This window comes from Cydia fagiglandana, chromosome 6, assembly GCF_963556715.1.
Source record: "Cydia fagiglandana chromosome 6, ilCydFagi1.1, whole genome shotgun sequence".
Classification (NCBI taxonomy): Eukaryota; Metazoa; Arthropoda; class Insecta; order Lepidoptera; family Tortricidae; genus Cydia; species Cydia fagiglandana.
The window spans coordinates 5,747,861-5,772,363 of record NC_085937.1 but is presented as its reverse complement, the minus strand read 5'-3'; the positions used below and the strand labels follow the sequence as shown (position 1 = coordinate 5,772,363).

Below are 24,503 nucleotides of genomic sequence, written 5' to 3'. Positions count from 1 at the left end.
GATTGGTCAATATGAAGATAAGATTATAAAGATGGATTTATACTAATGATGACTGACTTGCAGTATTTTCCCGCGGTCAGTGGGTAAGTACATATTTCCGTGTTCGATTATTGTAACTCGTATACTTAGTTCAACGACAAAATGGATTGGTATTTCAATTACACAGCATTACAAGAAGAATTCACATGGTTTTTAATACATAATTGGATATATTGATCGGATAGACACCAGGTATTTAACATTGTCTCAAAATTACAGCATTTAGTCTGTAATTATGGTGTAATTCGATCAGTGTTACATAGTCGTGAGAACAGTGGACAATATCTTAATTAAATATTGTGGAACGCGTGGTATTGTTTTAGTGTGAATGTGACAGAATTTTTAGACTGCCTTATGACTATCTCGATGTACCTGAATCTTAAAGATTGTGATGTGACACAGTACAGTTTGGATCAAAAACAGTAAACTACCTCCGGTCACTTTAGAATTTAAGAAACTTAAATCTCAGGCATAACAACTGTTTGTCATACATATAAAAATGTCATACATAAGCCTTATTTACTGTTACTTTGGGGCTGTAGCGGAGATGACATTTTTTTATAGAAAATTCAAATCGTAAAGTCTAGTTCATGTGATCATTACCATACCCTATTTTCAGTTTCCATTGGCATTTTCTACAAATGACCGTTTTTAGAGTTCCGTACCCCAAGGGTAAAACGGGACCCTATTACTAAGACTTCGCTGTCCGTCCGTCCGTCCGTCTGTCTGTCACCAGGCTGTATCTCACGAACCGTGATAGCTAGACAGTTGAAATTTTCACAGATGACGTATTTCTGTTGCCGCTATAACAACAAATACTAAAAACAGAATAAAATAAAGATTTAAGTGGGGCTCCCATACAGAAAACGTGATTTTTGACAAAAGTTAAGCAACGTCGGGCGTGGTCAGTACTTGGATGGGTGACAGTTTTCTTTTTGCATTTTTTTCCGTTTTTTTTTGCTTTATGGTACGGAACCCTTCGTGCGCGAGTCCGACTCGCACTTGCCCGGTTTTTACAAATAACCCGCGCACGTTCGTTCGTTTAAAGATGGATTACTTTATACAAACCTACACTATTGCAGTTAAAAATTAGTCACAATGGAAATTAAAGATTGCTGATAGAACAAAACGATTGGGATGAACAATACTTGTTCTCCTTCGTGCCATTGCATTGTCTGTGATAATGAAAGCAAACTGTAAAATAAATGGATTAGCACGTAAGTGTGTTAATACCTTTTCTACTTAGCGGTTCTTTTAGTACTAGCCTACTTTCGTTTCACAAGTATTTTTAAATGAGTTTATGCCGCCAAAGTCTTTCCTAGGATACGATAAGCCCGTCGAACTTCATGGGTATCAGAGTAGATAATCACTTGTCCAGGACTTCAGGATAACTTCTATGGAAACATTTTCGTTGAAATGGCAGTAGATTTTGTCAGTCAATCAAAGCAAAGTGTCTAAAATGCAAAAACATAGACTCATTTATAACGCTGTATTTTTTATGCCTTCACGAATGCTGTATTTTTATGCAAGTACTAAAACCTAATTAAAAAAATAAGTTTTACCTTTATCTGTTTAGACTTAATCTAATTGTGCCAAGAGATTAATGAATAATTGAACCTTATCTATGTTTTTTATTATCATAGTTTTACCTATAACGTCATACCAACTTTTGTTAAGTTGACAAGGTTAAAGTGATCGACGCTTTTAAATATACTGGAGCGTCGTTAAATTTTCGCGCTTTCTGCACTGTGTGTAAGGTGTGGTTTCTGACTGAAACATTGTCATAATATAGCTATGTATTATTGGTAAACATAACGTTTAAAGAAGGCCTCTTCAGATAATTATTTCTTCAACCGGAAATGTCACTGACCGCTGACAGATCATATCCATAACCGTTTCATAACAAGATTATTAAGTTCGAATTAATGAGTATTATATGCTTTGGTTCGAATCGCCCACTTGTATAATGCATTGAAAGCCTCACAAATGGTAGCTGTCACCCATATCCCATGTTAATAAAAGAAATACATAGATAGGTATAAAGTATTCTAATAAAATATTATATAAATTGCTAGTGAGAGAAGTAATCCCAGTACACTCTATAAACACTAATGAGGATAATCTTCTAGAATCTGTTTTGCTCAATAACTATTGAACTCTGAACGAGGAAGCAAAGGAAGCAAGTAGAGGTGATTATGTTATGAAACATGAAACACACAAACACATGTTTCACAATTCAATATGTACGGATTAGTTAGAGTACAATTGAAAGTTAATACAGGGTGTTTGGTACATAGTTTGCCAAATTAAAACGGCAGATAGGTTGAGTCATTTGCTATCTTCTCATGCCTTGAAAAACAAAATTGGCCATTTGTTTTACTACTACGCAAGTAAAAATTAGAAATTTACGAAAAACTGGCATAGACGTGAAAAAAAAATGTGCGCCAAATTAATAATTTCTAGGCCTGAGAAATAGCAAATGACTCAACCTATCTGCAGTTTTAATTAGGCAAACGATGTACCAAACACCCTGTATATGTGCAAAATATAATCGCCATCGGTGTACTGAAACATTAAGACATGATTTTATTACATAACCTATGTTGTGTATTTTGATATACTTATTACCTACAATATTTCTAGCTTGTACGAGTTACCTAAGCTAACGCACTTGTTGTTTATAAGGTACAACCGGCAGGTTTAGAAGTAGCTCCGTGGAAATAACCATATGAACTTAATGACAGGTTCAGAGGTGACCTCGAAAATGTTCTTGAATTTGCGTCATTCACAAACATTATAAATACTAAGTGTAGGATACAGATATGAGTAGGTGCAGTCAGTAAGTGGCCGAATGCATTGCAACACACCGTTTTACCATATCGGAATAAATGTTTTTATTTCTAGCCACTTTGGATCTCTCTAACTCGCTATCTATTTTATGTTGACTGTACATGAAAATCCTTGATTCTTTAGGATGCAGAAAGAGAAGAAGCCTAGTATTATAACGGGCGGGCCTTGTAACACGACCAAATAATTAAAGCATACAAATGGAAGTACAAATGTACTTCCTAAACAATACATCTTTTGTTTAGTCTTCCCATTTGTCATATTTCCTTTATTTACTTTACATCAATGTACTGTACATACGCTATCATCATTGTAATTGGCGTTGATTGTCACGCGTTAGACATAACTAAATTGGATCGCAATATATGCGTCTTAGAATAAACTTTAAAATCTTATAACACGGCTTAATATTAAGCCTTTTATCAATTTTGCATATACGAGTTGAACTAACGTATGAAGTGATCGCGGTAGGCTATCTACACTTTAATTGAACCCATAAATTTGAGGCAATATCAGTCAGCATCGCAATATTCGATATCGGAATGTGGTCCCTGATTAGCTGTTGACGTTGGGCGCGACCGCTCGCTCTGACATCCTGTCTCACGGAGCACCTACTGTATATTCTAGATAGGTAAATGAAACGACAAGTAAATGTACTTACGTATGTATTTGGATTGGAATAAGACATTTAAGGTGATACAGGAAGAAATTAAAGTGTATGTAGGTACGAGTTGCTTTTCATCTCGAAGGCTGTTTGTGTGGGCCAGAAATGTCACAGTCGATAGCTTACAGATCAAACCCATAGCAAATATATAACAAGAAAAGATCATTACGGAATATTTTTTAACCAGATATTGAATTTAGTTGTAATGAGTTCTCGATATTTTGGGAGTCTTGCGACCGGCGACCGCGTCGTGGCGTCATTTACCTACTTAGTTACATACATATCCCAAAATGAGTTGAAGTTTTCAAGTGAATTACCAGATATCAGTTTGAATTCGTCTATTTTTATAGAATAAAAGAAATATGTAGGTAGGGACTTGCTTTTCACTAATATTATGCACTAGTCTAGTAGATTCAATTCATCAGACAGTAATTTAGTAATACCTATACACATTACAAAAATATACCTAACCAATTCTCTTTGACCTTACTAAAAAACTTATATGTAAATTATTTTGACTTAAGTAGTCACAATTTAAGTATTAGGCACGTGCCCATGTATTAACGAATTAAAAATTGAATCTCATTAGGATTAAAATTATTTGAAATTGTATGCGCTCGTATTTAATTGTATAAAATCGAGTCACGTTACATATAATGCGGATCATCCATAAAAATTGATGCACAAAATAAAAACAATCGCATATACATAAGAAGTAATAGAATTCGAGCGTAATAGGCTCGTAGTAGTAGCCGTTCAGTGGCCATTGACATCAGGATTTCACATAGAGGTGCAGTGATGCACTTATCTGAGGTGTAAGCTCTTGCTACATTTGCTGAAGGTCGATTATTGCTTGATACGTACTGCAGATATGGGAGGCTGTGCGCAGAAAAAAAACGTAGTAAGTACATATGCAAGCAATGTTTTTAGTCCCTTTTGGTATTGTAGCTTCGGTTGAAAACACACGTGAACGTCTCACGATGTGTCGGGTTACGCAAAGCTTCATGGGAGATGCTTTGGTCTTTATTACCACAGCCGGGCAAAAGTTTGACTCAAAAAAACCAACATAAGATGATCCTAACATTCGTTACCAACGTGCGTAATCAAGGTTGAGAATTATACTGGTTCGATAGCAGCCAGTGCTTGATAAGCTCTTAGAACAACAGGCTTGGAACCTGCTAAGACAATAGTACTGCCACAATGGACACCAGTTTTTGTGGTTGCCATTACAGTTTTAGGGTTGTCGTTGTAAAGCCGGATTGGCGCGTAATTTGATATGCTAAGGGCTTGATAGTAGTTTGAGACAACGCTATTCTTTCGTCAATTTGTTTTTATGGTGTAACCTTTTAGTAACTAGACTAGAATATTTTTAAACTAGTTTCGTACGCTTCAAAATTTCGGTGACAATGATATGGTACATACCGGTCTGAGAAATGAGACCGTACTCTCTACAAAAGCCTGCCTGGTGAAAATAACAGTAAATGATAAAACTATTGTGGAAAATGATAATTGTGATAAAAACATCAACAATCAGGCCAATTCGAGTTACTGTTATTCGATCTGTTTCCTATAATATTGGAAACAGATCAAATAACTTAAATTCGAATCGGCCTGAATATCTCAATTTAGGTACCATGGTTTATTTATGTTATTACGAGTAAGCCAATTTTAAATGCATATTCTTAAATCCAAAGTTAGGGCCCTTGCAGATGAAACATAGTGATACAATTTAAAAAAAGTAATTTAAATGCGTATTATCAAATTTGCTGTCATCAACTTGTAATTCATTATATGTCTGCGGTGTCTGCACCTACACACACAAAAGTAATAGAGCAAATAACTATCCTCAATAGCAACTGCTATCGAGGAAGAAACGCAAAGAGACAAGAAGCCAACTGTTACAATATTCGAGTAATAGTTATTTTTATTTTGAATCTGTATATTACATTTTCTTAAGCGAATTTCGTGAAGACAAATCCGAATGGCTATTTTAGTTATATACATTTAACTAGGTATGTTGTCTATGGGATAATCAATTTATAATATTACGGTTTCAGGACGGCCTCATAGTACCTATAGTTCGTTTTTTTTTAGCATTAGAAATTAGGTAAACAATCTTGATGTGTCTTTTAATTGAAAAACACATTTTAAAAACAAGTTACAACAAATATGTAACAATTATGAATCTAATACGATCTTTTATATTCTTCTGCTTTCATAAGTAACTGTTAATGATTTTTGAAAAGCGTTTTTCAATTAAAAGACATGTCAAGATCGCTTACCTTCTCTCAAGTTCTTTCTAATGCTAAAAAAAACGAACTATACTTATCAATACGTGACGTCAGTGTGATGTGTAAACGTTAAAAAACACACTGTATTTTATGGTATATACTAACTAATATGCTATGCATACTCGTATCTAATTCCAATTTGGAACTGATCAAATGTATTTTTTCACAAGATTACTTAATAATAATTTTTAAGAAAAAAAAACCGACTTCTATGGGGCCCGGTGAAAGATTATGGTAGATGGTGCACTATGTAGAAAAGGAGGTAAAACCAGTACCTACTTTCTAGTAGCATTTCGTTTCCGTAAGGGTCGTAGTTATCTAGCCTAACCTAACCCACTTCTCTGATAGCAGTTCGGTTCTGTGAGGATCGCAGTTCGAACCTAATCAAACCCACTTTTCTAGTAGCATTTCGTTTCTGTAAGACTCGCAGTTCTAACCAAACCTAAGCCACTTTTGTTCGGTTCTGTGAGGATCGCAGTTCAAACCTAACCTAACCCACTTAACGGCGCATGCGGTGCGGTGTACGGGAGTTTGAGCGGGAGGGGTTTGGCATCATCATACCCACATTTTATGGTAGGTAATCATAGTGGTTTATTTAGTTTAGGTATCATAGTGGTTTCCCGGGTCAAGGTCCGGGTCTCTGAGTCAGAATCCGGGTCCGAGTCCCGGTCCAAGTCCGGGTCCGGGTCCGAGTCCGGGTCCGAGTCCGGGTCCGAGTCCGAGTCCGAGTCCGGGTCCGAACCGGATCCGGGTACGAGTCCGGGTCCCAGTCCAAGTCAAAATCGAAATTCGAAATCACCAAACATGTACCTACTATGCGTCGTTGAAGAGTTCTGTTCTGATCATCATCAGCAGTTCCACTTCATCAAATGCGACAGTTTTTAATGTAAATGCTTGATTTTATGATGAAAATACAAAAAATTCTATACGTATGCCTTTAAGATTTGAGGAGTTCCCTTGATATCTTATGGATCCCATCATCAGAACTCGAGCTTGACAGAAATGTGGTTTAAAAACTAAACTTGCTTAACAAACATAACGAAGAGGACAAATCGCCAAACGTGAACTATGCGTCGTTGAAGAGTTCCGTTCTGATCATCATCAGCAGTTCCACTTCATCAAATGCGACAGTTTTTAATGAAAATGCTTGATTTTCTGATGAAAATACAAAAATCTCTATACGCATGCCTTTAAAATTTGAGGAGTTCCCTCGATTTCTCATGGATCCCATCATCAGAACTCAAGCTTGATAAAATTGTGGCTTAAAAACTTAACTTGCTTAACAAACATAACGAAGAGGACAAATCGCCAAAGGTGAACTATGCGTCGTTGAAGAGTTCCGTTCTGATCATCATCAGCAGTTCCACTTCATCAAATGTCACGTTTTTGAATGTATATGCTTGATTTGTTGATAAAAACACAAAAATCACCATATGTATGCCTTTAAGATTTGAGGAGTTCCGTCGATTCCTCATGGATCCCATCATCAGAACTGGATATTGACAAAAACGAGACCAATCTGTATGCATATACATACAATCAAAAAAATATTTTTCAAAATCGGTCCAGTAATGACGGAGATATGGAGTAACAAACATAAAAAATAAAAAAATAAATAAAAAAAATTAAAATAAAAAACATACAACCGAATTGATAACCTCCTCCTTTGGGATTTGGAAGTCGGTTAAAAATAGACTTTAAAATAGTAAGTAGTTAAACACAAAACGACTATTCTACCGACTATGATTTATTTTATGGGCTAAATTAATTGTTTTATAATGCTTCGATGGGTTGCAGTCTCAGCCTCCCCGTAATATATGGATGAATACAACATAGTCACAATCAATGGATCAATTATTAAAAGTTCTAAATCCATCTTCAGTCTCCTTCTAAACCAGACTTTATCTCGAACAATCTAGGGTTCAATTTAATACAACTCTTATCAATAATTGAGTGGTTTTGAAAATAAATGTTCCTCGCATGGAAAGTCGTAAAGAAAACATAAATGTCGGCAAAAACTATCGTTAGCGTGCGGTAGAATAATGTTATTCAAATTACATGTGCGATGCGCGGCGAGGTGCCATTTCTATTTCTATAGGATTCACTCGGATGTGTTAATGACTGCGCATACACTACCTTCTAACAGAGTAAACGTGATTGTAGTGTAATAGTTTGATCTTGCGAGTATGTGCCTTTTCAAGATTTGAAACTTGTAAACTTGTTGTGTGAATTGTGATGTGCTTAACTACCGTTGTGAAACAGTGCCTTAAAACTACTGAACACAACTACTGTTAGGTACTGGTGGTATTGAACAACATAACTACCTATCTTGTCTCAGTCTAATTACCCAAAAGAACCTTCCACCAAAATGTCGTTTGAAACATATATCTTCTATTACTTACAGTATATATACAGTGGTACTATACAAAACGAAATTAATAACTAAGCTTAAATCTAAAATAGGCCCTCGAGGCATTGTACCAAGGATGCTGGCGGCATTTCCTCGCTATATCGCAATGTTGATGCGTTGTGTGAGGTAGCCGCCAGCTCTTCGGTCACCAGTTACATGTCGTTTACATTTTATAAAGTATAATTTTTAAGAAAAAAAAACCGACTTCTATGGCCCGCCGGCGTGCGTGGAGGGAGTAACGGATCATAGGGCTATTGCTAACATCTTCAGAGACCATTTTACTGTGAAACCTAGTATAGCACCTTCATGTGAAAGAGGGGCGGGCACTGGGGCCATTATGAATAGACAGGTGACAAGGATATCGGCCTTAGAGGTAGCCAAATCCATTAAATCTATGTCTGGTGGTAAGTCGCCTGGTCATGATGGCCTCAGTGTGGAGCATCTACGTTATGCTGGCTGTCATATTTCACGTGTACTTTCAGTGTTTTATTCTCTATGTATATCCCATTCCTACCTGCCAATAGACTTGATAAAGACCGTTGTCATACCAGTGGTGAAAAACAAGACAGGAGACTTAACTAGTAAAACTAATTATAGGCCGATATCGCTCGCTACTGTTATGGCAAAGGTACTGGATGGTGTGCTTAATGCACAGTTGAATAAGAACCTTTCGTTGCATGACAACCAGTTCGGGTTTAGGCCCGGGCTGTCAACTGAAAGTGCTATCCTGTGCCTTTAAGCACACCGCCGCGTATTATGTTGACAGGAATACGCCAGTTTATGCTTGTTACCTTGATTTATCAAAAGCGTTTGATCTGGTTTCCTACGATATACTTTGGAAGAAACTAGAGGGAATTAACCTAGCTCCCGATCTGATAGGTATATTTAGATATTGGTATGGAAACCAGATCAACAACGTGAGATGGGCAGGTACTTTGTCTGAGACGTATAGGTTGGAATGTGGGGTGAGGCAGGGGGGGTTGAGCTCACCATCACTCTTCAACCTATATATGAACGAGCTGATTGTCGCGCTCAGCAGCATGCATGTGGGCTGTCACATAGACGGGGTTAATGTGAACAATTTGAGCTATGCCGATGACATGGTGCTGCTGAGTGCGTCAGTCTGTGGCATCAGAAAGCTGCTTAAAGTGTGTGAAGATTATGCGCACACGCACGGACTCAAATATAACACGGTCAAAAGTCAGTACATGGTCTTTGGGGTCGAGTCTAAAATACCATCTGTAATACCACCTATCAGAGTCAACACGGTTGCCCTAGAAAGGGTATACCAGTACAAATATCTAGGTCATATAGTTACGGCCGACCTCAAGGACGATGCCGACATAGAACGGGAACGTAGGGCCTTATCGATCAGAGCTAATATGATTGCACGCAGATTCGCTCGATGCTCAAAGGTAAGTAAAGTGACTTTGTTCAGAGCTTTTTGCACAACATTTTACACCTGCAGTCTGTGGCGAAAGTTCACTTTGAAATCGTATAAGGCCCTACAAGTACAGTATAATAACGCGTTTAGGGCGCTGATGGGGCTACCGCGATATTGCAGCGCGTCAGGGATGTTTGCGGAGGCGCATGTGTCGTGTTTTAAAGCTACCATGCGCCTGCGAGCCGCGTCCCTGGTGCGACGCGTACGCGCCAGTTCCAACAGCGTCCTAGAAATGATTGCGGATAAGTTTTGTCCCTATATCGCATTTTGCTGCGGACTTCATACGCCCAGCAGCACTGTGGTAAGCACATTGAGAAATAGATGATGGTTGTCAATGTGCTTACCACGGTTGCAGTAATTTTGAAAATTATAATATTAAGTATGTGTTTAGTGTTTGTTTTAATGATAATAATTGTATTTGAATTGTGTATGTACTTATGAGTCACAGATACTCGAAATAAATGAATTTTAATTTTAATTTAATTTAATTTTTTAATTTTATGGGGCCCGGTGAAAGATTATGGTAGATGGTGCACTATGTAGATAATTTTTAAGAAAAAAAAACCGACTTCTATGGGGCCCGGTGAAAGATTATGGTAGATGGTGCACTATGTAGAAAAGGAGGTAAAACCAGTACCTACTTTCTAGTAGCATTTCGTTTTCGTAAGGGTCGTAATAGTTATCTAGCCTAACCTAACCCACTTCTCTGATAGCAGTTCGGTTCTGTGAGGATCGCAGTTCGAACCTAATCAAACCCACTTTTCTAGTAGCATTTCGTTTCTGTAAGACTCGCAGTTCTAACCAAACCTAACCCACTTTTGTTCGGTTCTGTGAGGATCGCAGTTCAAACCTAACCTAACCCACTTAACGGCGCATGCGGTGCGGTGTACGGGAGTTTGAGCGGGAGGGGTTTGGCATCATCATACCCACATTTTATGGTAGGTAATCATAGTGGTTTATTTAGTTTAGGTATCATAGTGGTTTTCCGGGTCAAGGTCCGGGTCTCTGAGTCAGAGTCCGGGTCCGAGTCCCGGTCCAAGTCCGGGTCCGGGTCCGAGTCCGGGTCCGAGTCCGGGTCCGAGTCCGGGTCCGAGTCCGGGTCCGAGTCCCGGTCCGAGTCCGGGTCCGATTCCGGGTCCGAGTCCGGGTCCGAGTCCGAGTCCGAGTCCGGGTCCGAACCGAGTCCGGGTCCCAGTCCAAGTCAAAATCGAAATTCGAAATCACCAAACATGTACTATGCGTCGTTGAAGAGTTCTGTTCTGATCATCATCAGCAGTTCCACTTCATCAAATGCGACAGTTTTTAATGTAAATGCTTGATTTTATGATGAAAATACAAAAAATTCTATACGTATGCCTTTAAGATTTGAGGAGTTCCCTCGATTCCTTATGGATCCCATCATCAGAACTCGAGCTTGACAGAAATGTGGCTTAAAAACTAAACTTGCTTAACAAACATAACGAAGAGGACAAATCGTCAAACGTGAACTATGCGTCGTTGAAGAGTTCCGTTCCGATCATCATCAGCAGTTCCACTTCATCAAATGCGACAGTTTTTAATGAAAATGCTTGATTTTCTGATGAAAATACAAAAATCTCTATACGCATGCCTTTAAAATTTGAGGAGTTCCCTCGATTTCTCATGGATCCTATCATCAGAACTCAAGCTTGATAAAATTGTGGCTTAAAAACTTAACTTGCTTAACAAACATAACGAAGAGGACAAATCGCCAAAGGTGAACTATGCGTCGTTGAAGAGTTCCGTTCTGATCATCATCAGCAGTTCCACTTCATCAAATGTCACGTTTTTGAATGTATATGCTTGATTTGTTGATAAAAACACAAAAATCACCATATGTATGCCTTTAAGATTTGAGGAGTTCCGTCGATTCCTCATGGATCCCATCATCAGAACTGGATTTTGACAAAAACGGGACCAATCTGTATGCATATACATACAATCAAAAAAATAATTTTCAAAATCGGTCCAGTAATGACGGAGATATGGAGTAACAAACATAAAAAAAAAAAAAAGATAAAAAAAACAAAAAAAAAAAACATACAACCGAATTGATAACCTCCTCCTTTGGGATTTGGAAGTCGGTTAAAAATGGTTCTGCTGTGTGACATTCCATAGCTTTGCCAATTTTTTGCTGTGTCTAGCTTTTCCTGAGGAATGTTACTCTACTACTCACACTTTTTACGGATCCCTGGCTACCTAGAAACATAGTTCTGTGAACTGTGCTGTGTTATTCAAAGATAGACTAGGTACCTACTTATGAGATGCACTGAGTAAACGTTAGGTGTGAAGTCGTGCGTAAATGTTACATTGCGAATAACATTATTTACCGAACTTGGAAATAAGTGGTAGTGTCTTTTTAAACGGGAAACAAATTATTAAAATCATATAAAGAGAGTAATTAATAGATATTTGCAATGCAAAATTAGCGGATCTCATCGACAGCATACTAATAATAAGAACTCCACGGCCGATTTTAAGTACCCACGGCCACGGCGACTGCTTTCAACTCCGTTGCTGTCGCTCTTGTGCTCGCGATCATACTTCGAAGAAGAAACACAGCAGTCATTTGTTTATAAAAATTTAAAAGAGTTCTTCTAAGCAGATTTTTAGGGTTCCGTACCCAAAGGATAAAACGGGACCCTATTACTAAGACTCCGCTGTCTGTCCGTCCGTCCGTCTGTCCGTCCATCCGTCTGTCACCAGGCTATCGTCCATCCGTATCTCACGAACCGTAAAGCTAGACAGTTGAAATTTTCACAGATGATGTATTTCTGTTGCCGCTATAACAACAAATACTAAAAACAGGATAAAATAAAGATTTAAGTGGGGCTCCCATACAACAAACGTGATTTTTGACCGAAGTTAAGCAACGTCGGGCGGGGTCAGTACTTGGATGGGTGACCATTTTTATAGATGGTACGAAACCCTTCGTGTGCGAGTCCGACTCGCACTTGGCCGATTTTTATTTGCATTGACCGACTACTAGTGAGGTCATGTCAATATAAACGTCACTTTCTCGTAAAAAAATTACCTCAATGATGACATCACCACACTTTGTCATTCAAGGGCCATGCAGAGTTAACTTGGTCCGACTCTAGGAATCTAAGGCATTTGGCATAATTTTACCGTTATTCGTTTATGATCGTGCTCAAGAAGTTTTATACTTCGGATGTATGTTACAGTGAATATGTATATGAGTCTGACTGCATAAGTAAGAAGTTTGCTATATAGATAGGTAGTAATTAAAAATCTAATCTATTCCAAGTTAAACTAATTATCGGTCTTAATGATTGGTTATCGTTATCAGAGGAAAACAGAAGACTGATCATCAGACAGTCATCATTAATTGTAATCATTTTATAGGTATAATCGCTTACCTTACTCTTTATGAAAAACAGGATGTCTGTATAGCGTCATATCTTCTTATTTAATATTATGTTATGTCAAGTAATGCAATGTTTTCTTTAAAAGTGTTTAGTAATTATGTAATTAATAACCAACATTTTAAAAAAATACGACAATTTTCGTGCATATTTGCATGCATAACCTATGAATGAGATTACTTAAGTAAAATTTTGAGACAGCGTATATGGCATTACATCATTAAATACTTATACCTATTAATTACAAGTATAAAAAAGTTTTTTATATCATTAAGTAAGGTGGTGTACCAGTAGTAGTAGTGCTCGACATGCTAATGTCCAATAGATGACACCCTGCAGTCACCTCTATTGACTACGACTTAAGTTTCAAGATGACATGTAGGTACTGGGACCGCGTCGAGCACCAGTACCACCTTACCTGATTTATGATGAGTCATCATTGATGACCCTTGATTCGTGCCAAAACTAGTTCCCGAACGCATAACGGCCTTTTCGCCATGTCAAGTTCCTTTATTATTCAGGTGGCGTTATAGTCTCAAAAGGCCCCTGCGAGCCTGCGACATATTGGACAGTTATTTCAATTTACTCGGCCATGCGTATACTTGTGAGCTTGGAACTTGTGATGCTCTGATCACGAAAATATCGACAATATTTCAAAGATACAGAATAATGCAAAAATATATATTAATAATAAGTAATATGTATACTTAAGTCATTTTGTACTATCAAGAAAAGTAAGTCATTTGTAAATTAATTTACTGAATACCCAAAAGCGATGTGAGAAATATTGTCATGGACATGGGTCTTTCTCTCAGAAATATATGCCTACCTACATAAAGTATAAGAAAAAATACAAATATTCTTACAAGTCTGTGTGAAAAGAAGATTCATAGAATGTTTAGGTGCCTTATGTTCCACGACTATACTCTTTCCGTAGGTACCTATCTCTAGATTATAACGAGTTTTTATGGGTTATCTATTTTTTTTTACTATTTATTTACATTAAGCAAGCACCTTCATATAATCTATACAAATCCAAATATTGCAATTTCTAAGTCTTAGTTTAATAATAAAATAAAAGTATAAATAAAAATGCAAATGTATATGAAAAATGTAGGTCCCTGTTTGAATGTGAAGTAAGTACCTAAACTTCTACGTTCCTTACTCCGTTTAAATATTCCCCTGTTCGAAACATTTTCTTTCGGCACATCACTACTCTCAACGCGATAAAACACTGTAAATGCCACTTTATTTGACAAGTGACTTTTATTTATGTTATAAACATGCGGCCATTAGCTGCCGTTAGCTTTTTACTCTACTAGTTGTTTTGATGTTTATTTTCAATAATCATCGCTGTGTGGCATTAATGCGTTTGTGAGTGACGGTAAGTGGGTTTTGCTTAATCTATGTTGTGATTGTGTTACTTATGTTATGATTGATATTTTCACCATATAATATATAATCATGATAACGATGCAATATTGCATTATCAAAGCATATCGCTCGATATTCGCTTTTTTCCAACGAATGGCCAATATCGTGATGTTTTGATTACCGTAAAATGGGGTGAGTTGGGTGAAATTTGACTTTCAAACCTCGATAAAATTTTATTTTTACATGTGAAAACTGAATGGTGTATATAATAAGTGGTTCGGACGTTTGTATTTTAGTTTGTATTTTATTTTGGGTAGTTCCATTTCATAACTTTGACGACAAAGAGGAAAACCCACCTCACCCCGTAGTGCCTCGTATTTGGGGTGAGAGGGTTTTTCATACAAAGGTGATTTTGGAAGATTGTTGGATCGATTTTTTTTATTATGCGTATTACTGTAGCCCCATTTTAAATTGGAATACATTATTTTTGTAGCAGTAGCCTTAAAATCCCTTCTCACCCCCCTCTCAAACCTTCTCTCCCCATTCATAACCGAACTCTCCCCGCGAAACCTACTCACCCCGTTTTACGGTACATGATTACATTTGATATATCACGAGCTGCCAAAAAGATCGAATAAAATGCGGGTTTTATGAGCTGATACTCGGCTTCATAGCCTATAATATTTTAAATATATTTCAATAACATTTTACTTAGGAATCAGTTAAATTCACCAATAAATGAAATATCAAGGCTAATTTGAATAAGCGAAAGACCGTTGAAATGCTGCTTAAAATGGAAATCCGCGTAATGAATCACGCCCGGCCCGTACCGGTGACCGGTTCTCCATTGACCGCCATCGCCATAACCGAAATATGAATTTTATAATCAACAGGGCCATGAATTTACACACTTTGATGTTATTCCAAGTTCATCGTTTGAACCAGTATAAAGCGCTTCCGAATTACGCTAAGTTATTACAGATCTGGAGTTCTCATTACGTGGTCTCTCTCAAAAACTTAACTCAATTTTGCCGGGTGACTATGATAATAGTTGAATAAATTGAATGTTAGCTACACCTCAAGATTGGAGGGTCAATGACAGATGCACCAATTAAATGCAATCGTGAGAAGGCGTCGTGTGAACTCACCGTTACATTCAATACTAATAGGAACTGTTCAAGTGTTTAATAACCCAAATCTTACGCGTAGATTAGAACAATACTTTGTTACGCGATTGAAATTGGTAATTTTAATTTAATTAAGCGTGATTTACGCGGGTAGATTGCAAGGTCTTACAGAAATAATGACAATAATTACAGTTGAATAAAATAATCGTAATCAACTAATCAGCTAGAAGTCAGGTAAAGCCAAAGACATGAATTTAGTATTTTCGTAAACCGATTACTTTATAAAAGGAGCTTATTACATACATACATACATACATACGTACATCACTGGCTCAGTGACCCAAAGAGGATCTTGGCCTCTGACACAAGCTTAAAAAAAAGGAGCTTTTTGAAAAGGAGCTTATAATTTTATGATATGGTTACATAAACCAAACTAATTAATTAGGTATATAGACACGAAAACGTAGAAATGTTAACTGACTTAATCAAACCCAATAAACTATGTTACATTAAACAGTTAGATAATTTAGATATGCTTTCAAGTTGTCATGTTCATGTTGCAGCTTTGTACCGCGTAGGTTTGCTGGCAATGAACCAAAGATAATAAATAGTGTGCTCCGTAGGAGTTTGTTAGAATCAAAGGTTTCGAAATCATAACTTGACCAACCTGTTTGGCCTTATGATTGCCGCACTGATTGTGGACAGCCGGTGATCAATTTACCGTGTGAGACCACTCTTATGATAAATTATGTGTACTGTTTACTGAAGGTAGGGTTGCCATATGAAAAAATTGATAATCCTAACAAAAGTCCGGACATCACCCTAAAGGCTAGTCCAGACGGGATGATCAAGTCGACCGATTTGATCCGAAAACTAATTAAGAATACTATCTAGCATCACACAATGGTATCCTTGCGTTCTCATCCACGCACACCTCCATTTTATCGGTAATATCCGTCATAATCTGCGAGCCAAATTGGCGTTTACGTCCACACCACCTGATTTGATCAGACAATTTAATCAGATTTGTGAAAAATTGTTCCCGTCTGGACGTACTGGCCTTAAAATCACCAAAAATACTTATCCGCAGTCACATTTAAAATAATTGACATTATGTTTTGAAATCACGCCAAGGGATTTGTAATACCTACTCGAAAATGTCAATAGATAGACCATGGTTCTGTTAGATTTGAATATAGGGTCTGGTTATCCTTGGTCACCCACGGTATGGTGCATGGTATCCGGATACGCCGTAGGCATACTGGTACCGTTGGTTAATCAGCAGAGCAATCGCAACCATATATTGAGACATGTGTATGTAGGTATTTTAAACGGATTTACATATGTGTGGTCATAACTTGTTCTTTGTTCTTATTAACATTTGATCCTGGGAACTGAATGGGTAATGTGAAAGGATAAATAAAAAAAATAAGGAACTTTAATTAGTCTTATTTTAATTGATTCCGTTACTTATTAATCAGTTTTAATTTGTAACATGCATATAAGTATACATGTGTGTGTTTGTGCTTTAAACTTATAAACATGTAAGTAAAAACAATCATTATGATAACAATGGAATTGTATTAAGGCCTAAAGTATTTATTTTTTATTGTAAGTCACGCAAAAATCAAGAGAAGTAGTAGGAAAGGCTTTCGCCTTTAAATTGGTATTTATTATCTATTAATATACAGAACTAGTTATCTTGAATCACTTTTATGCAGTTAAAAGTGTTGATGCTACATTTATGACCAAAGAAATTCACCGCGAAGATATTAATTAAAATCATAAATTTTACAAGTGCAGGAAACCGTTTCGGAGCAATTTATAGCCATAACATCTATAATTACTATCTATGATGCATATTTATGCTTGTATTGAAAAATACATCAGCAATAGAAGCTGCCAAGAAGGCGAAGTTTGCAAAATGATCAGAGCAGAGCACAACTTTGCTGTTGTTCAGTGTTTATCTAGGGAACAAATCAAATTATTTTTTAAATATTTTTTATTTTGGTGAATCTTGGTACTTAAGGGCATTTATTTGTGTGTTCTTCACAAATATTTTTTCCCGATTTATAGATATTTTGTATAAGAGTATGTATATATAACTATATAATTTATATATTAAATATACTTATATTATCGGCTAGTACCCACAAAAGAAGCCTTTTAAATTTTAATATTAAAGCAAAAGTGAACGGGAAGTGACCGTGTGGTCTAGTGGTCAAGATGTTAGCCACATAAGATGAAGATGCCGGTTCGATTCCTGCCTCGGCCACCATTTTTAATAATCTATCATATCGTACGCTATGAAATCATAGAGTTTATGATCCATGGCTGCTTGGCCGCTAGCAAGCGGTGCCCGAAAGCGTGTCCGGTCCGCGTCAACACCAAGTGCAAACATTGGATAACCGCTGTACCGCTAGTGCGGTCGCGGTCGCTATATCGAAGAGTCAACAGCAAACATATTATAGAAGGCTCAAGACGAGCAATATTCCCACCGAATTAGGTATATAATTCAACGTAATTTTAAAATATCCTATCTTAGGTAAGTTTATGACTATTATGACAACAATGTTTACAGCTACAATTGTATTCGCGGACGGTCTAGAACGCAAATTGACTAGTGTAACATTTTGCCTATATCGCTCTTAGTCTACAATGTCTACATCGCGAAAGACGTGAAAGACAAAAGACAGAGTGAACATAAAGGTCCTAAAACTAATCCGAGTAAAATACTGTTTCGGATATAAACATTATTATGAATTTGCCAGTCGCATGAACAATGAACATACTTAATCCAAACAGACCCTTAGATATCTCATTCTTTATAAACAGTCTCTAAAAAATATCTTGAAGTTAACAACACTGCAGCATTCTAGCTTTAAAACAGATCAAATTTTGGCGAAAATATCATAAATCTTGAGATACTTATTTATTGTTTACAAGTAACGTACTTTAGATCTACATTTATTTTGGCCTCAGCCGCATTTCAACAATCCAACCCAACAAATTAATTGCCTAATTGGTTTCATATATTTCATAACTATCTCATATTAGTTTAAAACAAATAAATATTTAACTACATATCATATTACCGTAGGATTGGTGAAGTGACTAAAATTACATACATCATGAGGTCACACACTAAATAAACAGTCTATGAAGTTATTTGTTTATTCAATATGCTGCGTGTACCTCACAAGAGTCACAAGTCGTACAATCGGTGCCTTAACAAAAGTATTCACTTTTTAGGGTTCCGTAGCCAAATGGCAAAAAACGGAACCCTTATAGATTCGTCATGTCTGTCTGTCTGTCTGTCTGTCTGTCCGTCCGTATGTCACAGCCACTTTGTTCCGAAACTATAAGCACTATACTGTTGAAACTTGGTAAGTAGATGTATTCTGTGAACCGCATTAAGATTTTCATACAAAAATAGAAAAGAAACAGTAAATTTTTAGGGTTCCCCATACATAGAACTGAAACTCAAAAATTTTTTTTTCATCAAACCCATACGTGTGGGGTATCTATGGATAGGTCTTCAAAAATGATATTGAGGTTTCTAATATCATTTTCTTCTAAACTGAATAGTTTGCGCGAGAGACACTTCCAAAGTTGTAAAATGTGTGTCCCCCCCCTGTAACTTCTAAAATAAGAGTATGATAAAACTAAAAAAAATATATGATGTACATTACCATGCAAACTTCCACCGAAAATTGGTTTGAACAAGATTTTGTAAGTAGTTTTTTTTAATACGTCAAAAACCGTAAACCGCAATTTTATTGTGTTACTTGCTGTTACGGAACCCTTCATGGGCGAGTCCGACTCGCACTTGGCCGCTTTTTATAATACTTATATGCATGCAGCTAGTATGGCGAGTATGGCGTGGGTACTTATGTTGGGGAACTAATGTACGCTCAAGTTTGAATAGACATCAACGAGAGTTAGTTCTTATTCTTGAACAATACTATTTTGCAGGCAATCAGTTAGTTCATTGTAGGAATCTAGACCTTCAAGAAAATATGAATTATTTATCTAGTTCACCTTTAATTAATCGACTCAATGTAGATTTGAAGGCTGTATTATGAATTTCTAGCTAGAAAATTACTTATTATTATCTAGACCTAGAAAATTACATGTTTAATTCAGACTTTCCGACATTTTGACCTGTATTCCGGAATAAACACAGTATTTAAAGGTCAAAAATTAAGCAAATCTTTATTTTTGTTTAAAAACCGAATAATATATTATTTTACCGAATAATAATATATTAATTCATTTATAGTTAGCTAAAAAACCTTAAGACCTGACATGCATGACAAAACCCGAAAAAAAAAGAATAGAACCTAAATAAAAAATAATTTAAATAAAACTTGTAAAAACATCAAGGCACGGTATGAATGGAATTCATTCAATTAAAATGGGTAGGCATTTTTGCAGTTTACTTACTTCCGATAATGTTATGGCACGTGCAAAATATGTGGGTATCAATGCTCCAAGTCCGGAACTAACAGGAACCGGAAAGGCAAATCACATCCTAATTTCGCGTATGAGCGATGAGCGTATGACCCAGTTGCACTAATTTTTGATACACTAAGGTGTTGAATACCTAATATAAAATATATTAAATAATATCTATATAATATCATTAATTTAACAAACGCGAAAGTAACTGCCTGTATGTCTGTCTGTTACCTCTCCACGCTTTAACCGCTGAACCAATTTGGATGAAATTTGATTTGCAGATAGTAAATATAGTACCCGCGATAGATAAAAAGTTTTTATCCCGGAAGTCATCCCTTAAGGGGTTGAAAAGGAGTTAAATTTACCATGGAAGTCGTAGCTAACTAATTATAGTTAGGTATACAGAAAAAGTCGCGGACACAAGCTAATATTTCATAATATTTTCAACCGCAGACCGTTTAATGTTTATGCCTGGTGTTACCTAGACTATGCTATCGTGCGTGGTAAGCACTTACGTATATGTTTCATTTGACAGCTTATTATTGATAACTAATCAAATTGCACCACTAATTATACCATTAGTGCCCGTCATTGGTGCCTCTACCGTGTTTAGTACGATTGTATCATATCATACATAATGCTATACATATATAATATGTACCTACCTACGCTAATTGTGATAGGAACTGCATGTAAAAATCGTATCTAAAATATAGATACCTACCCTTATCGGATTTTGTAAAGTGTCAGCTGCAGAGAAAGGGTGCCACCCTTGCATACAACTGAATATAATATACTAATATACTTATATAAATACTATTTAATATAAGTAAAAAAAAACATATTCAAAATGATTACATTTTGAGGGTATTTTTTTCAATGCACAAAAAAAATGTCGATATATATTTTTGCAGTTGCATAGTTATGCTAAACATTTTCAAAGTAGAAGTTTTATACAAATAAAATATATTCTATTCTATTCTCTACGAGTAGATCCTGTGTTTAATACCTTCGTGTTAGTCTATCTTACTCGTATCTTACCTGATGTGGTCCAGCATTCAGGACACTCCTGGCAGAGCGACTCCCAGTCGAAGGAGAGGTCGTTGAAGCTTGCCATCGCTAACGGCTATACTTCCAGTCCACTCAGTAACATAATATTCAGCTTGCACTAACACTTGTTCACATCCAGTTGCAGTTCACAACCTGTCCCTAAGGTCAGCAGGTATTTTAAAATAATTAGATTACAACACTGGTTGTTTAGAAATAAAAAAAAAACAAAACGGTACTGGCAGGATACACACTGCGCATAAATTTATAGAGTTTAAAAAATAAAAGGAATCCGCGGCAATCTCGTGTGGGCGTTCGATTTTCGAATGTACGCGCACGCGCGCAAACGGCCAGCAGAGCACTGCGCGGCAACCGTGCGGGCGTCTCGGGATGCCGCTCGGAACCAGTTCCTGCGCTCAGAGTTCTTTCGATTTCAATGAACCGAACCGTTAAAACTTTTTTTTTCTTGTGTGTCGTCTTATCTATCTATCACGTAATATTGGATTGAGCTACACAATGGACAACAGTTGTGATTGTTAGGAATTGGAGCGGATTCGCGAATGGTTTGCAGGCTGCATTTGATAAGATCTTGTTTCTGCATTCCAAGCATATTTCAAGCGTTTTAGAGGATGTTATCTTGGTTTTAATAGGATGTTGCTTGAATTTGACTACCTTCTTGGCGATCCGTAGTCAGAAAAGGATGTGTGTATTTATTTATTATCATTCAGTCTTGGGTTCTCAAAAGTGGATTTTTGCCGCTGTTATATATAGGCATGATGTATGTTTGGCACTTACCTCATAATATGTAGCTGTCATTATCGCCAAACAGTGTAAATGTATAATTCGTATTTGCATTTCAGAGCCTGACGACTAGCAAGAGCTCGGGGCAAGAGTGACATGTCATCATGAGATTTTAAAGGTTAGTTGTGAAATAATGGTAAGATGGTAGCATTGAATTATGAACGTGGGTAGGACCCCATTTCATTAACAAAAGTAGCAGTGTCCTAATGCTAATACGCCCTAAAAACTAAAACTGTTTCAATAAACGTTGTAATACGAAGTCTAAGTTTGGAATGCTATTATTTGGCATTTTTAACGGGTTTTGTAATTCGAGGCACGTAGAACGGCCGTTAGAGCCGTCCTTAGGCTTATGCAAGCCCACGCGCATTTCAAGTGCAAACTAACGGCCCAATTCGAACAACGCTTTTAAGACGTCTCAGCGATACAATAGCGACCTGTCTAACCTAATCTAACCTAACCTAACTTTTGACACTGACAGGTCGGTATTATCGCTGTGATCTGTGATACCTTACACGCATTGTTCGAATTGGGCCGTAGTCTATGTTTACCGGCATTCGAAGGAGAAAGGACCTTAATTAAATATATTAAGAACGGGTCACGGGTCAATATATTCATATAACACTTTAAACTCTCGCGTTTTGTACACATATTCAATTACACAAACGGGTCTACCGCGATATAATTTCATTGTTTTTACCTTTAATTCCGACGTTTCAGCTGAGTTGCACCAGCTGTGGTCACGGAAAGACTGACGTCCCAACAAATGTCAACGGAGATATTAATAAAACAACACTAAACTACCCGAAATTAGTTTATAAAAATGTAAACGGGTAGCTGCAATTTCTTTGTCTACCCCGACAAAGAAATTGCAGCTACCCGTTAAAGTTTAATGTTTATTGTCCACGACACAACTCAGCTGAAACGTCGGAATTAAAGGTAAAAACAATGAAATTATATCGCGGTAGACCCGTTTGTGTAATATGTCTGTGTGTCACGGAAGTTTTGTTAGGACCTTAATTGTTTACCCCCTTATTCATAAAACTTTACGGGCCTGATTTAATTAAACTATATTTTATCCCTTTCTTACAAATACATGAGTTGAAATGACAGATAAAGACAAAAGATTCATAGCTAATTTCAGGCCAGTGACGCGTTTATGAATAACGCGATTAAAGTTTATAAATAATTATTGACGGTTTTCTTGTGCGTTGGTAAAACAGTAGACTATTAAGAATTTAAGATACCAAGTAATTTTAACGACATACTCACTCGTACGTATAAGCATATGTCACTTATTTCAAACATAACTATTCTTCTGAATGTTACAGTACTCGTATATTAATATGTGCCTATTGTAATAAGTAGTTTGTCAAGGGAATTCTAATCATAAAAGTTAACACTTATGCGACCGTGAGCAAACAGCAAGACGTATACAATCATGGAAATATGTATAGGTAAGTACCCATTTGTTAATATATGCTAAAGCACAACGAAGGGATAAATTTACAGTTTCTGAATGTAACTTACGGAAAGTACCTAGGGAAGTAGTGAGAAATTTCCATAACATGTAATCTAATCGAAGTTCATGTCAGCCGTTGTGATTTAACATTTTGCTCTGAAGCTTTATGCATTACTAAAAAAACAACTATTTAAATTATATATTATCTTCAAATCCCTACCAAATTTAATAATTTCTACTGCATTTAAAATTTACTTAATTCAATTGTCATATAAATATTTTTAACACAATGACGAATGAATGAATGAACTAAAAATTGGAGAAATATCGCCTACGATGGGATGCCTTTTTGCTAGAGGTTAAAATAATTCGATAAAATGTTATTAAACTAAAAGGATATTTCCCCAATTTTTAGTTCTCAAATAAAAAGGCCGCATTGACATTTTTATATATTTCAAAGTATCCCCACTTCTGTCTGAAGTTACCCCAGTTTCCTTTACTTTGTTGCTCTGTAATATGATCACGACAAAACGTTGTGATGAAACAGAATCCACTTAATTGTATTATTCCGGCTTGGATAACAGCAATCCGTCATTAGACTCGAAAGTAATGCACAATTTAATTATTAAGAAAGTTTCATCCGGCAAGGCTCTGTAAGTAATTATTTCTATTGGATGCGCGGGCGCGGGTGTATCCAGTTCTGTGGTTAACCAGTGTAGCGTGGACTCGAGATCTGTAACAACTATTCAATACGTTTTCCACGTTGAATAATAATGGATTAAAAAATAGTAGAGTCAAGTGTAAAACAATGGGTGCATATAGCTTCTCAAAAATATGTCCCATAGTTCTTACTTCGCTGACATATGAGCTATGGGACATATTTTTGAGTATAATGTGTACACCCATATTTTTACACTTGACTGTTCCTACACGGCTAGGAGAATGGTTCCTAGATTTTTTTTTTGTATTATTTACTAATGGTCAGAAGTTCAGGCTTCAAAGTTGCTAAAGTTAGCAATAATGCTAAGCTTTAATACCGATTCATACCGGTCCGCCTGACCCGTTCTCGGTAAGAGATTGTAACAACACCCAAGCTCATGTAATTTTAGCACAATTGCAGGTAAATGCTGGAAGC

The 24,503-nt window shown here is 36.6% G+C and overlaps 1 protein-coding gene and 1 long non-coding RNA gene across 2 annotated transcripts in view; one reads left to right on the top strand and one right to left on the bottom strand.

Moving 5' to 3' along the window:
* LOC134665042 (cerebellar degeneration-related protein 2-like) overlaps nucleotides 1-21,449 on the bottom strand; it is a 119,540-nt gene extending 98,091 nt beyond the window's left edge. The window contains exon 1 of the mRNA XM_063521826.1: nucleotides 21,103-21,449. Coding sequence (XP_063377896.1) covers nucleotides 21,103-21,178 — 76 coding nt within the window. The 5' untranslated portion in view covers nucleotides 21,179-21,449. The remainder of the gene's footprint in view (nucleotides 1-21,102) is intronic.
* The window catches only part of LOC134665058 (uncharacterized), a 144,040-nt gene continuing 138,557 nt past the window's right edge, over nucleotides 19,021-24,503 (top strand). Inside the window, exon 1 of the long non-coding RNA XR_010098336.1 lies at nucleotides 19,021-19,353. This is a non-coding gene — a long non-coding RNA (uncharacterized LOC134665058). The remainder of the gene's footprint in view (nucleotides 19,354-24,503) is intronic.